At 45.3% G+C, this 14954-nt stretch overlaps 1 protein-coding gene across 1 annotated transcript in view; it reads left to right on the forward strand.

The window, feature by feature from the left end:
• HFM1 (helicase for meiosis 1) overlaps nucleotides 1-14954 on the forward strand; it is a gene marked incomplete at its 5' end in the record, with an annotated part of 582583 nt that overhangs the window by 334264 nt on the left and 233365 nt on the right. Inside the window, one exon of the mRNA XM_082266347.1 lies at nucleotides 14738-14823. Coding sequence (XP_082122473.1) covers nucleotides 14738-14823 — 86 coding nt within the window. The remainder of the gene's footprint in view (nucleotides 1-14737; nucleotides 14824-14954) is intronic.

Consider the following 14954-nt stretch of genomic DNA (forward strand, 5'->3'; position numbering starts at 1 on the left):
GGGCCTGTCAGCTTCTCATGTTGCAGCCATTTTTTCACCAGCTGTACCAGTTCGTGCATCTGGGACCTGGGTGGCCGATTAGGTTTGTACCTCCAGCGGTGCACCCTCTGAGCCCGGACAGCTGTGGTCACCCCCAGGCGGGCCAAGATCTCTGCCTTCAGACGCTCATAGTCGCTGATGTGCTTAGTTGGAAGGTCAAAGTAGGCTTTTTGCGGGTCACCAGTAAGGAAAGGGGAGATAATGCCAGCCCATTGGTCACGGGGCCACCCCTCTCTCTCCGCTATCCTCTCAAAAGTTGTGAGAAAAGCCTCCACATCATCATTGGGGGTCAGTTTTTGCAAGTAATGGCTGGCTCTCACAGATACTGGGTTGCTATCGGCAATGACTGCTTGCTCTCGTCCCTGAGCCAAACGCTGTACCGCCTCCTGCAAGGCAGCCACCTGTGCTTGAGTGGACTCCTGCTGGGCAGTAAACTGAGCAGCTAGCAACCGTGTGCTTTCCTGTTGTGCCTTTACAGCCTGTGCCAGGGCTTGCTGCTGCTGAGCCATTGCTTCCTCATGGCGACGGTTTGCCTCTACTGAGGCTTGCTGCTGGGTCACAGTGGCTTGCACCAGTGCTTTAATAACCTCCTCCATGCCTGCTGTTTGCAGTGTCTGAGCTGTTTTCACCCAAGACATGCCATAGGTATACTGTCTCTTTAAATGTCAGTTTTTGGTTTTAAACGGCTTTTGCGGCTGCAAAATGCACTCTGCCCGCATCCGAGACACCAGTTGTAAAGTTTGGGGGTTCTAGCTCCACCGGATTGAGTGCACAACCGTTTAAAACATAAACAAAAAGGCTTTATTTCAGCAAACTTAAACAGGCTTCCAGCAGTGCATAAATCAAACACAAAATAAAGTCCGCTTTTCTTCAGCACAAAGGAATAAAGCAAGAAAAAAAGGCACATACGGTTTTGTGGATGGGTCTTCACCCCAAGGTTTGTAACAGTCCTTAATAGACCTCTCAGCAGCTTCCAGCCAACTTGCAGCTCCTTCAGACAGGTGCAAACACCAAACTACTCCTCCCCCACACTCACCTATTGCTGCTTCCTGTCTCTTAAGGTCTGCTTCTCCTGGGTCTTAACCCTGTGTGCACTGGAATCCCTTTTGGTCAGGGGTGGGGGCTCTTTCCCACCCGAATATCACTACAGAGCCCCCCAAATTCCGGGTCCCAAATATCTCTCTTTACTATACAGAGAGAACTGCGAGTCAGTCCTCCTGATTTTTACTATTCCCAGGAATTTTTCACCCGTCCTGGGTGACCCCCTGAACATTAAACTTCCCTTAAAGGGACCATAACCCAAATATAGGAGATATATAGCGACTGTCCAGGACCCAACCTTGGCGTCCTGTACAGTGTGTATATATATATATATATATATATATATATATATATAGATGTAGCACCCTACAAGGTAGGTGCTAGGTAAAGTGTAGTAGGCCTTGTCTGCTTATCAGCAGGGCCATGACTTTCAGCTAGGTTGGCATGGTTCCCAGGTGTGGCTGTTGAGACTGGGGAGTCTCCCCACTGTGCTCAATGAGGTCTCTCATTGGGCAGTGGAGGAAACCTGGCCAATGGCACACCCAGGCTTGTATCTACCCCAGATATGCTGATTCTGCCGCACAGGATTCTGGGAGTGGGTATAAGTTTAAGGGGAGCACATGATGCAGCATCTTTGGCGGGAAGCAGAGTCCCAGGAGGGAGAGTGCGGCTGTCTCTCCTCCTGTCAAGAGGAATTGGGTGTCCCATGCAGCTTGCCTGAGGGGATAAAGGGCTGAGCTGAGCTGCAGAGAGGATCCGGTATGCTGAGGACCAGTGGAGCTCAGAGGGGACGAGTTTCAGGAAAGCTTTCCAAGTCGTGAGTACTGCAAACTGCCCCTGGAGGTCTGCCTAGTGAGAGGGGACCACTCCAGAGAAGGTCAGAGGGATCCGGGAGCTAGCTAGCCGGTGCAGGAGCAAAGGAAAGGGGGTGCCAGTGGTTGGGCCCTGAAGTATTCAGTGTACAGTAGAAGTGTACAGTGTGCAGTGTACAGTGTTGAGAGTTGCGGCAGCAGCAACAGTGTTACTAAAGGCTACCTCAGTCAGGAAGGACTGGAGGGAGCAGTGTTAAAGACTTTTGAGCTAACCAGAGTGTCAGAAGTCAGTCTTCAGGGCAGTGCAAGCAAGTCAGTGATTTCAAGCGCCAGCAAGCGGTGGTTGGCATCCAGCCGGTGTCAAGTCAGCGCGGAAAGGCATTTTTTTCTCAAGTGTCCCAATTTGTACCTAGTTGAGCCAGAGGAGTATCCCACTCATTCCCTTCTCCCATCCCTATATCAAATAAACAAAACAAACCAAAGATGCTGGACTGTTCTTTTACTCAGATCTCCCACTTGGTAAGTCAGTTTAAATGTGCTGTTGGTGTTACCGGTGACCATGGCAGACCCATGTCAGGCCCAATATTGCTACATATATATATATATATATATATATATATATATATATATATATATATAGTAATGTTTGGGGTTGTATAGCGCAAGTATGGTCCACGCAAAATATTTTTTTGTTATTTAAAGGTAAGTTCACAGAAAGTTGCAGAAAATATAATCAATCAATTTCCCACACAGAGGGTCTTCACCATTAACACAAGAACTAAATATCCAGCCTCCTGGCTAAAACAATTATTCAGCCTCCTGGCTTACACCTCCTGCAGTGCTGCCTAGGCCTTCCACTTTAGGTCTTCATCTGTCTCCTACAGACCATTTTGTTGCCAACACTGTCAACATGAATATCAGACCCTTGTTGTTCTAGCCCTCAGGCTTGGGTGTCTGTCTTACCCAGCACAGACATACACCCCTCTGGCTCCTCCCTTGCACATCTGGACTCCTCAGAAGGGTGGAGCACAGAACCATGGAGGAGTGTCTACAAAAAGACCAGCACACACCTGACGAATTAGTGTGTTGGCAGTTCTGAAAGCCAGGACCAAGGACTGGAGGTTTTATCCCATTCCGGATCGCTTAGAAATCTCTGGGCTCCAGGTCCCAAAACTGATTTTTCTAAAAAATGAGGAAACTGAAAAGCCAGTTTCCTCTAAATTAATTAAACCCCCTGGAGCCCCTCAACCTGCCTGGTTGAGAATCCTGCGTTAAAATGACCCTGGTGGGGCATTCCCCTTCCAATATATATATAAATATATATATATATCTCACTAGCCACTTTATTAGGTACACCTATTCAATTGCTTGGTAACACAAATTTCTAATCAGCCATTTCAGCAACTTAATGCTTTTAGGCATCTAGACGTAGTGAAGACAACTTGCTGAAGTTCAAACCAAGCAGAATGGTGAAGAAAGGGGACTTAAGTGACTTTTGAACGTGGCATGGTTGTTAGTGCCACACAGGCTGGTCTGAGTATTTCAAATACTGCAGATCTACTGGGATTTTAATGCATAACCATCTCTAAGGTTTACAGAGAATGGTCCCAAAGAGAGAAAATATCCAGTGAGCAGCAGTTGTGTGGAGGAAAATACCTTGTTGATGTCAGAGGAGAAAGGGCAGATGATAGAAAGGCAACAGTAACTCAAATAACCACCCATATGCAGAATACCATCTTTGAATGCACAACACATCGAACCCTGTAGCAGATAGGCTACAGCAAAATTTTGGCTCACCAAAATTGAGCAATAGAAGATTGGAAAAACGTTGCCTGGTCTGATGAGCATTTCAGCTGCGTCATTCAGATAAGTAAAGTCAAAATTTGGTATAAACAAAATGAAAGCATGGATCCATCATGCCTTGTATCATTGGTTCAGGCTGGTGTAGCGGATATTTTCTTGGCACACTTTGGTCCCCTTAGGCTTCGTTTACACTGCTGCGGCTACAGAGTCATGCTACTTCTAGCGCGACTCTGAAGTGTTACTTGTTCTTGTTCGCGGCTTTCAGTGAGACTTGTCCCTCATTATAGAAGGAAGTCGCACTGAAGTCGGCCCAAAAGTAGTGCACAAACTACTTTTCAAGTCGCCGCAACTCAAGTCATGGCAGTGAGAACGGGCCTAATGGAAATGAATGACTTTTGACTTGCTGTGCGACTTGACATGTGTCAAGTCGCACAGCAAGTCGCAACAGTGGAAACGGAGCCTTAGTACCAAGAATTATTGCAGTTCTGAAGGCCAAAAGGGGGTCCAACTCGGTACTTGCAAGGTGTACCTAATAAAGTGGTCGGTGAGTGTGTGTGTATATGTACGATGTATGTGTGTGTGTGTATATATATATATACATATATATATATATATATATATATATATATATATATGTATATATACAGTCAGGTCCATAAATATTGGGACAAAAAAATCACGCCCACTAAAAGGCCCCCACATCTATTATTTTATATCATGATAATTAAAACTAAAAATTAAATTTATCAGGAAGTCAGATTCACATTCAACAGCACCCCTACGTCAGGAGTCCCCCTTAACATCTGGAGCTCCATACTTAGCTTTAGGAGTCCCCTACAAAACATCAAGAGCCTCGTTTTACATCAGAAGTCCCTCCCTTTACATTAGGAGTCCCCCTTTGCATCAGCAGTCCCTACTTACATCAGAAGTCCCCCTTTAACATCAAAGTCCCTCTTTAAATCAATAGCCTCCTACTGAACGTCAGGTGTCTCCCTTTATGTCAGAATCCCTCTTTACATTAGAAGTCTCCCCCTTCACATTAGGAGTTCTCCCACGGCTTTGGTTCTTCTACCCCCATGTACGTGCCTGTGTCCCCCTCCTCCGTGCGAGTGCGCAGGCCTGGCCCCGGAACATAGTCAGGCTGGTGAGGTTAACCACTTTACGTCTGCTTACATTGACCCTACTGCGGCAGTGTGGCACGATCCCGTCTGGTCACGTAGACCTACGTCGGGCGCGATCTCGGTTCCCAGAGCGCGCTCCCGCGCGCCGCGGGTCCCGATTCCGATCGGATTCGGTAGGGAACCGTTCAGTCACCAGATACTGACCAATGATTTTTGGTCAGTGTCTGGCGATCGTTCCCAGCCAATAGAAATCTGTCCCCTGTCTGTGTAATGTAAACACAGGCAGGGGAAGTGATGTCACTGTCCCTCCTGGAGTCCTTTCGGTTCCAGGAGAAGACAGAGACACAGCAAAAACGTGAGTTCCACCAAACAGCACACTGACACACCTCACATAGGCACATTTAACCCCTTGATCACCCCCTGATCACCCCCAAACCCCTCACAGTGAACACTATATACAGTGGTATACAGATATTTTACTGATCACTTTATAAGTGTCACTTGTGAGCCTAGTTTGCGCCTGCGTTAGGCCCAAATAGGGTTAGGGCACCCGCCACCTATCCCCTAATAAAGTTTTAACCCCTTGATCAGCCACAGTTAACCCCTTTACACCCTATTACTCTGTGCACTAAATACAGTGTATAGGTAAATACTGATCACTGTATTTAGTGTCACTAGTGACCCTAATTTGCGCTAAGCACAGACAGGGTTAGGGCACCCGCCACCTATCCCCTAATAAACGTTTAACCCCTTGATCTCCTCCAGTTAACCCCTTCACTCCATATAACACAGTGCACTAATATATACAGTATATCAGATAACTACTGATCACTGTATTTAGTGTCACTTCACTTGTGACCCTAATTTGCGCTAAGCCCAAATAGGTTTAGGCCACCCGCCATCTATCCCCTATAAAGGTTTAACCCATTGATCTCCCCCAGTTAACCCCTTCACTTCATATCACACAGTGCACTAATATATACAGTATATCAGATAACTACTGATCACTGTATTTAGTGTCACTTCACTTGTGACCCTAATTTGCGCTTGCGTAAGGCCCGAATAGGTTTAGGCCACCCGCCATCTATCCCCAATAAAGGTTTAACCCCTTTATCTCCCCCAGTTAACCCCTTCACTTCCCTGTCACAGTGTTCACTATATACAGTGATTACCGATCACTGTATTAGCATCACGGGTGACACAACTTAGGCTAGCTAGTTAGCATCAGGGTCCCACTACACCACCATTACTTAGCGTCAGTCAGAGTCAAGTACACTAACACACACACACACCTCCATTACTAGTATAGTGTTTGAACAGATCAATATCTGATCTGGTCAGAACTATACTAGCGTCCCCATAATTTAGTGTTCCAAAAACGCAGTGTTTGCACAATCAGCACTGATTCCTGCTAGCACCTGCGTTTAGCCCCCTTGCCCAGACCACCTTACCCAGGCAAGTGTAGTAATCAATAGATTACTGACACTTCCAAAAAACACAAATTACACAAAACCGCTGCGTTAGCTGAGTCAGGCCTGATCTCTGTTAGCACTAGCAGTTTTTTTTTGTAGCGACCAAATAGTCCTCGACAATCAGGTGCTTTTATTACCTAGTAGTCACACTACTGTACCGGTAAATTTAGTTACTAAAATGACAAAACATTGGTACAGTGGTGAAGAGGTGTACAGTATGCTGACCATGTCAGGTGGGAGCGATGGGGAAGCCTCACTGGCAGAATCAGGGTCAATATACGAACCAGATGACAGCAGCGGCTCCCTGACAGATAGCTCCGACGACAGAGGGGTCCCTGCTAGGGTCAGGCGTACCCGACCCCATTCTTGAGTTGCTGACTTGCAAGAAGCGGGAGTTTCTCGTATGCAGCAGAGTGCCAGTACTAGTGCTGCTCACACTTCTCGTGATCTGGCAAGCACGAGCGGCCTAGTACATCCTGGACCTTCAACCAGCACTGCAGTATCACCTGGTGATGTGGCGAGTCACCCAAGTGCAGTTGAAGCTGGTGCGGTGGCTAGCACGGGTCGTGGCCCACAGCCACCGCATATCCGAAGACAGGCCCGTAGAGCCCATAGTGTCCTCCCTGAAGCGCTGGCATATCCTAATTGGCAGCCCACAGATTCCACAGCGCCAATACTTCCCCCATTCACCACCCAACCCGGAATCCAAGTGGAAACAGCTGGTTTTAATCCCATAAACTTTTTTGAGCTGTTTTTCACTGAAGATCTTTTCAGATCTATTGTGGACCAATCAAATTTGTACGCTCAACAATTCATCGCCGCCAACCCAAATTCACCCCTTGCCAGACCATTCGGCTGGAATCCTATTACGATTCCCGAGTTTAAAACCTTTCTGGGCCTTTCCTTCAACACGGGCATTACAAAAAAGAATGAATTGCGGTTATATTGGTCCACTGACCCAATTCATCAAATGTACGTGTTCTCTGCTGCTATGTCCAGGATTTGATACGAACAAATATTTCGGTTCATGCATTTCAACGACAATGAACTCTGTCGTCCTCCGGGAGACCCTGCATATGATCGGCTCCACAAAATTCGGCCCCTCGTAGACCACTTCAATCAGCGGTTCCCAGCCTTGTTTACCCCCAACAAGATGTCTGCGTTGACGAGTCCCTGAATAAGTTTACTGGTCGCCTTGCTATCAAACAGTACCTCCCCAGCAAGCGTGCCAGATACGGGGTCAAGTTGTATAAGCTGTTTGACAGGGCCACAGGCTATACAGTTAATTTCGGTGTCTACGAGGGAAAAGATAGCACTGTGGAGGCCCCCGACTGCCAAGGCTACATAGGGAGCAGCGGCAAGATAGTTTGGGACTTGGTGTCACCCTTATTCGGAAAGGGCTACCACTTGTACGTGGACATCTTCTATACAAGCGTGCCACTTTTTAGACACCTCTTTCAATTTCAAAATGGCGCTTGTGGCACCGTGCGATCTAATCGCCGGGGCTTCCCCCAACGGCTAGTAAATGCCCCACTGAGCTTGGGGGAGAGAGCCTGCTTGAGGTACGAGGAATTGCTTGCAGTGAAGTGGAGGGACAAATGAAACGTTTATGTGCTGTCCTCCATTCACCCAGACACGCCAGTCCAAATTTCTACGGTCACCGGTGTTGTTGTTGAGAAGCCCCTCTGTGTCCACGACTATAACCGTAAAATGGGAGGGGTGGACTTCAACGACCAGATGATGGGACCGTACTTAATTACCCGTAAGGCCAGACGCTGGTACAAAAAAGTGTCTGTATACCTATTTCAATTGGCTGTTTACAACGCTTTTGTCTTATACAAAGCGTCTGCCGGAACATTATCCTTCTTTCAATTCCAAGAAGAGATAATCAGAGCCCTCCTGTATCCAGCTGGTGCTCCTGCCCCAATTCCCCAACCAGATGCAGTGAGCCGGCTGCATGAGAGGCATTTTCCGCAATACCTCCCGAGTACCCCTACCCAACGATACCCCCAAAAAAGATGCCGTGTCTGCAGCAAGCGCAGATTTAGGCGTGACACCCAGAATTATTGTCCTGACCGACCTGGTTTTTGCCACGGTGACTGTTTCCGTCGCTACCACACACTAGTGGATTATTAGCGTAGGGTACAGCACGGCACAGTTTAGGGCACTTTACACAGGGTCTCAAAAGATGTTCGATGGCTATCGTCATTTTGAGAGACCCGAACCTGGAACCTGGAACTCGACGTTTGAAGAAAAAAAAAATACATAAAAGCCAAAAATAGTTGTCGTCTCAGTCATTTTTTATGTTCTTCTACACTTCCTATGTACTTTTAATGTACTTTGTTTGTTTTTTCATTCTTTTGTGACCTGTTTCTCTTGCAGGTACTCGTCGGCTACCATGACATTGATTTTATATATTCTGACACAAACAGTGTTTGCGCTCAGCATATATGGATACCTTTGCTGATAGCAGCTGTGGTGATTTTCTGATTTCAGCACTGCAGTTAAAATCCTATTTTGGTATACGTGGATAGTGTTGTGTATACCCATCATTAAATTCAGTGGGTGGTTGTTTGGGCGGTTAATGATGAGTAATACTACGCATTATTCCTGTGCTGATTTCTGATAGGTTCTCTTTTTTTTCGTTCAGCCCACAGGCTGCATGAAAAAAAAAAAAACCTATATGCCAAACAAGGACCAGCAATGTACTGGTACGTTGCTGGACTTTGAGTGGTTATACCAGGATGATGCCTGCAGATTTAGGCATCATCTTGGTATCGTTTTTTACAGCCAGCGGTCGGCTTACATGTAAAAGCAATCCTAGCAGGTAATTGGCCGCTAGACTGCTTTTACATACAGTGGGAGGGGACTCCCCCCCCCCCCCACCGCCGCCTTCCGCAGCCTTCCGTGGTTTTTCTCGGGCTCTCCTGTCCCACCGGTTAACCCGAGAGTGCAGCCGGTGGTCCAATTATCTAACCATAGAGCTGATTGGAGATGAGAATGGCTCCAAACATCTCTATGGCCTAAGATATCGGAAGCTACGAGCAATTCATGACTTCTGTTTCGCCAAAAATAAACAGCGCCATTGGGAAAGTATTTTATCACACCAATTTTGGTGTGGTCAGATGCGTTAAGGTCAGAGGAAAGATCTAGAGTCTAAAAGACCCCAATTTTTTTTAATAAGAGTACCTGTCACTACAGATTGCTATCATAGGGGAAATTTAAATTCACCGTGATAACAATAAAAATGATAAAAAAAAAAAAATGAAAGAAAAGGTATCAAAATAACATAGAAAAGCAAATGAAAAAAAGAGAAAAAAAAAATCATGCCCCCCTGTCCCCCTGTGCTTGCGCGCAAATGCGCACACAAGCGTTGGTCTAGTGTCATATGTAAACTGCAATTGCACCATGCATGTGAGGTATCGCTGCGAATGCCAGGTCGAGGGCAGTAATTCTTGCAGTAGACCTCCTCTGGAAGTCCAAAGTGGTAACCTGTAAAGACTTTTAAAGGCTTTTAAAACCGTAAGTAGTTTGTTGCCGCGGCACGGGCGTGCGCAATTTTTAAAGCATGTCATGTTAGGTGTCTATGTACTCGGCATAAGATCATCTTTTAAATTTTACCAAACAATTTGGAATTATATAGTGTATTTCTGCATTAAATATAAAAAAGGTGTTTTTTTTACGCAAAAATTGCGTTTGGAAAATGTGTGCGCAAATACCGTGAGACAAAAAAAATTGCAACATCCACCATTTTGTTCTGTAGGGCCTCTGCTTTAAAAAATATATCATGTTTGGGGGTTCAAAGTAATTTTCTTGTAGAAAAAAAAAAATATTTTTTCATGTAAACAAAAAGTCACAGAAAAGGCTTGGTTTTCAAGTGGTTAGAAGAGTGGGTGATGTGTGGCTAAGATTGAGCATAAAATGCCAGGACTGTTCAAACACCCCCCAAATGACCCCTTTTTGGAAAGTAGACACCCAAAGCTATTTGCTGAGAGGCATATTGAGTCCATGGAGTATTTTACATTTTGCCCTAAGTTTCAGGAAAATGACAATTTGTTTTTTTTGGGTTTTTTTTTACACAAAGTTGTCAGTAAATGATATAATGCTCACACATGCCATGGGTATATGGGAAATGACACCCCAAAATACATTCTGCTGCTTCTCCTGAGTACAGGGATACCCCATGTGTGAGACTTTTTGGCAGTCTAGCCGCGTACAGGACCCGGAAAACCAATCCGCACCTTCTGGCTTTCTAAGGGCGTAAGTTGTTGATCTCACTCCTTACTACCTATCACACTTTTGAAGGCCATGAAATGCCAAGATAGCACAAACCCCCCCCCCCCCCAAATTACCCCATTTTGCAAAGTAGACACTCCAAGCTATTAGCTGAAAGGCATGATGAGTCCATGGAATAGTTTATATTTTGCCACAAGTTTCGGGAAAATTATTATTTTTATTTTTTTACACAAAGTTGTCAGTAAATTATATAATGCTCACACATGCCATGGGTATATGTGAAATGACACCCCAAAATACATTCTGCTGCTTCTCTTGAGTACAGGGATACCCCATGTGTGAGACTTTTTGGCAGTCTAGCCACGTACAGGACCCGGAAAACCACATCCCACCTTCAGGCTTTCCAAGGGCGTAAATTGTTGATCTCACTCCTTACTACCTATCACACTTTTGAAGGCCATGAAATGCCAAGATGGCACAAAACCCCCCCAAATGACCCCATTTTGCAAAGTAGACACTCCAATCTATTTGCTAAGAGGCATGGTGAGTATTTTGCATCTCTCATTGTTTTTGGAAAATGAAGAAAAAACAGGAAAATGCATTTTTTTTCCTCTTTTTTCAATTTCCAAAACTTTGTGACAAAAAGTGAGATCTGCAAAACACCCAGCATGCCTCTCTGCAAATAGCTTAAGGTGTCTACTTTCCGAAAAAGGGGTAATTTGGGGCTTTGGGGGTTGTGCTGTCTTGGCATTTCATGGCCTCCGAAACTGTGATAGGTAGTCAGGAGTGAAATCAACAATTTACGCCCTTGGAAAGCCTGAAAGTGGTGATTGATTTTCGGGGTCCTGTTCTCGGCTAGACTGCAAAAAAGTCTCACACATGGGGTATCCCTGTACTCAGGAGAAGCAGTAGAATGTATTTTGGGGTGTCATTTTACATATACCCATGGCATGTGTGAGCATTATATCATTTACTGACAACTTTGTGTAAAAAAACAAAAAAAAAATTATAATTTTCCCGAAACTTGTGGCAAAATATAAACTATTCCATGGACTCATCATGCCTCTCAGCTAATAGCTGGGAGTGTCTACTTTGCAAAATGGGGTAATTTGGGGGGGTTTTGTGCTATCTTGGCATTTCATGGCCTTCAAAAGTGTGATAGGTAGTAAGGAGTGAGATCAACAATTTACGCCCTTAGAAAGCCTGAAGGTGGGGAGTGGTTTTCCGGGTCCTGTACTCTGCTAGACTGCAAAAAAGTCTCACACATGGGGTATCCCTGTACTCAAAAGAAGCAGCAGAATGTATTTTGGGGTGTCATTTCACATATACCCATGGCATGTGTGAGAAATATATCATTTAGTGACAACTTTGTGTAAAAAAATAAAAATAATAATAATATATTTCCCAAAACTTGTGGCAAAATATAAAATATTCCATGGACTCACCATGCCTCTCAGCAAACAGCTTGGAGTGTCTACTTTCCAAAATGGGGTCATTTGGGGGGGTTTTGTGGTATCTTGACATTTCAGGGCCTCCTAAACCGTTATAGGTAGTGAGAAAATGCAATGAAAAATGTACGCCCTTTGAAATTCTGATGGTGGTGATTGGTTTTCGAGGTCCCGTACACAGCTAGGCCCCCAAAAAGTCTCACATATGTGGTATCCCTGTACTCAGGAGAAGCAGCAGAATATATTTTGGGGTGTAATTACACATATACCCATGGCATGTGTGAGCAATATATCATTTCAATGACAACTTTGTGTAAAAAAAAAAAAAAATTTTTTTTTTAGTTATTTTTCAAACACCTGTGACAAAAAAATGAAATATTCAATGAGCTCAAAATGCCTCTCAGAACATTCCTTAGGATGTCTACTTTCCAAAAAGTGGTAATTTGGGGGGGTCTTGTACTGCCCTGCCATTTTAGCACTTCATGAAATGAGATAGGCAGTCAGAAATTAAAGCTGCATAAAATTTCAGTATTTACACCATAGTTTGTAGACGCTATAACTTTTGCGCAAACCAATAAAAATACGCTCATTGAATTTTTTTTTGTCAAAGACATGTAGCTAAATATATTTTGGCCAAAAAAAGGACATAAATTGAGTATATTGGATATTTTTTCAAAGACAAAGTTGAAAATGTCATTTTTTTGCAAAATTTTCGCTCTTTTTTTATTAATATCGCAAAAAATAAAAAGCGCAGAGGCGATCAAATACCACCAAAAGAAAGCTCTGTTTGTGGGAAAAAAAAAGGACGTAAATTTCGTTTGGGTACCACATTGCATGACCGCACCATTGTCAGTTAAAGTCGCACAGTGCCGAAGCACAAAAAGTGGCCCAGACGTAAGCCAGCAAAATGCTCTAGTGGTAAAGTGTTTAAACAGTCTGCTGGTCCCAACCTCCATCACCATCAACAGCCAACAAAATTTTGCAGGTGCAGCCTTTGCATGGGACATTAGAGTGGCCTTGGTGGGGGGGGGGGGGAGTTTGGCACCCTGCCCCCCCTAGAGTGACAACATTTCCAAAATGCCATTCAGGGACAATTTTGACAGGGGGGGGGGGGGATGTACTCTCAGGGTTGATCAGTGGCGGGGTGATTTGTCAGGTGGTGGTTTGTGTTAGCACGTAAATCATCCCAACACCATGCTTGATAAGGTGTCAGGATGATCAAACCACATTATTTCTATTACTACATTGTAATATATAATGAAATAGTTTAACTCACCATCATGCAGAATCAGTGGGAACCCTGAGCTTGTCACTTGCCACCAGATGCAGCGTGCCACCGTTGCCTGCCGCCAGATGAAGCGTGTCACTTGCCACGTCGCCTGCCACCAGATGCAGCGTGTCCCATGCCACGTCACCTGCCACTAGATGCAGCTTGTCACTTGCCATGTTGCCTGCCACCAGATTCAGAGTGTCACTTGCCACCAGATGCAGATTGTCACTTCACACCATATGCAGCTTGTCACTTGCCACGTCGCCTGCCACCAGATGCAGCTTGTCACTTGCCACTGTCACCTGCCACCAGATGCAGATTGTCAGTTGCCACTGTCACCTACCACCAGATGCAGCTTGTCATTTGCCACGTCACCTGCCACCAGATGTAGCTTGTCACTTGCCACCGTCCCCTGCCACCAGATGCAGGTTGTCACTTGCCACTGTCACCTGCCACCAGATGCAGCTTGTCACTTACCATCAGATGCAGCTTGCCAATTGCCACCGTTACTTGCCACCAGATGCAGATTGTCACTTGCCACTGTCACCTGCCATCAGATGCAGCTTGTAACTTGCCACTGTCACCTGCCACCAGATGCAGCATGTCACTTGCCACTGTCACATGCCACCAGAGAGAGGGCGGGGAGAGAAAATGAGGAGGGGGGGCAGAGAGAGGAGGGGGCAGGGAGAGAGAGGGGAGGCAGAGAGAGAGAGAGGGGCTGTCGGCTGCTTGTTTAATCTTCCCGCCCTCACATCTACTCCACAGATGCAGCACACTGGCAGGGAGAGAGGGGCATGAGAAGGGATGTGTGTGACAAGCTCAGGCACACTGGACAGAGCAGTGTGCAGATCCCCTCCTTCTAGGACAGCTTCACCAAGTCGGCTGTCACCCACTGCCCGCACAGTAACACCAGGGATGATTGGGAGGATGGAGCGGCAGTGGCCATCAGAGGACTTCTGTCCCCGCCCACCACCTATCAGACACCTAACACAGAGCCAAATGAAGTGCTTCAAAATCCTGTTGGCTCTGTGATACATGTGGTGGATGTCTGAGCTGGCAGAGAGAAGCTGCCTGCAGCTTCGGCAGCAGCAGAGAAGCCTGAAGTTTCCCAAACCCTGAACCTCCAAGCACATGCGCCCGTGCCTTTCTTTGCATGCCCTACCCTTCGGCCCAGTCCGCCACTGATTTGCCGCCCCTATCAGAGTTCTGCCTGGGTTCAATGGATCAAACCAATAAATATCAATAAATAACGTGTATAAATTATGTGTATAAAGTGCTAGTGCTAAACTAAAATCCCATAGTTCTTATACCATAAATATCAATCAATATGCATTAATATATATAACATAACTTTAAAAGCAAAAAATGGCCTGGTCATGAAAGGGGTAAAAGCTTCCAGAGCTGAGGTGGTTTATTTATTGTAGAAATATTATAGTTATAAAAATGTTTTCCTAGTGGTTTTTTATGTTACTAATACAAATGTATGGTTATTTAGGTGTCACTTTGGCTAATGCTATGGTAAATGCAGGACTGACCTCTTTTAAGAAAATAGAATATACAAACCCCAGAGAGTTGGAACTGGTATGTGAGACTTGGGTTTGTATGCTATGTGTCAAAATATCTGCAGTTTATTAGTTATATCAAGGAAACAAACATAGTTTGTTGTAACTATGGCTTCTCTGACCAAACAATTGATTTGTCTTTGCTTTAGT

This window comes from Pelophylax lessonae (assembly GCF_965119305.1).
Source record: "Pelophylax lessonae genome assembly, chromosome: 8".
NCBI classification, from domain to species: Eukaryota; Metazoa; Chordata; class Amphibia; order Anura; family Ranidae; genus Pelophylax; species Pelophylax lessonae.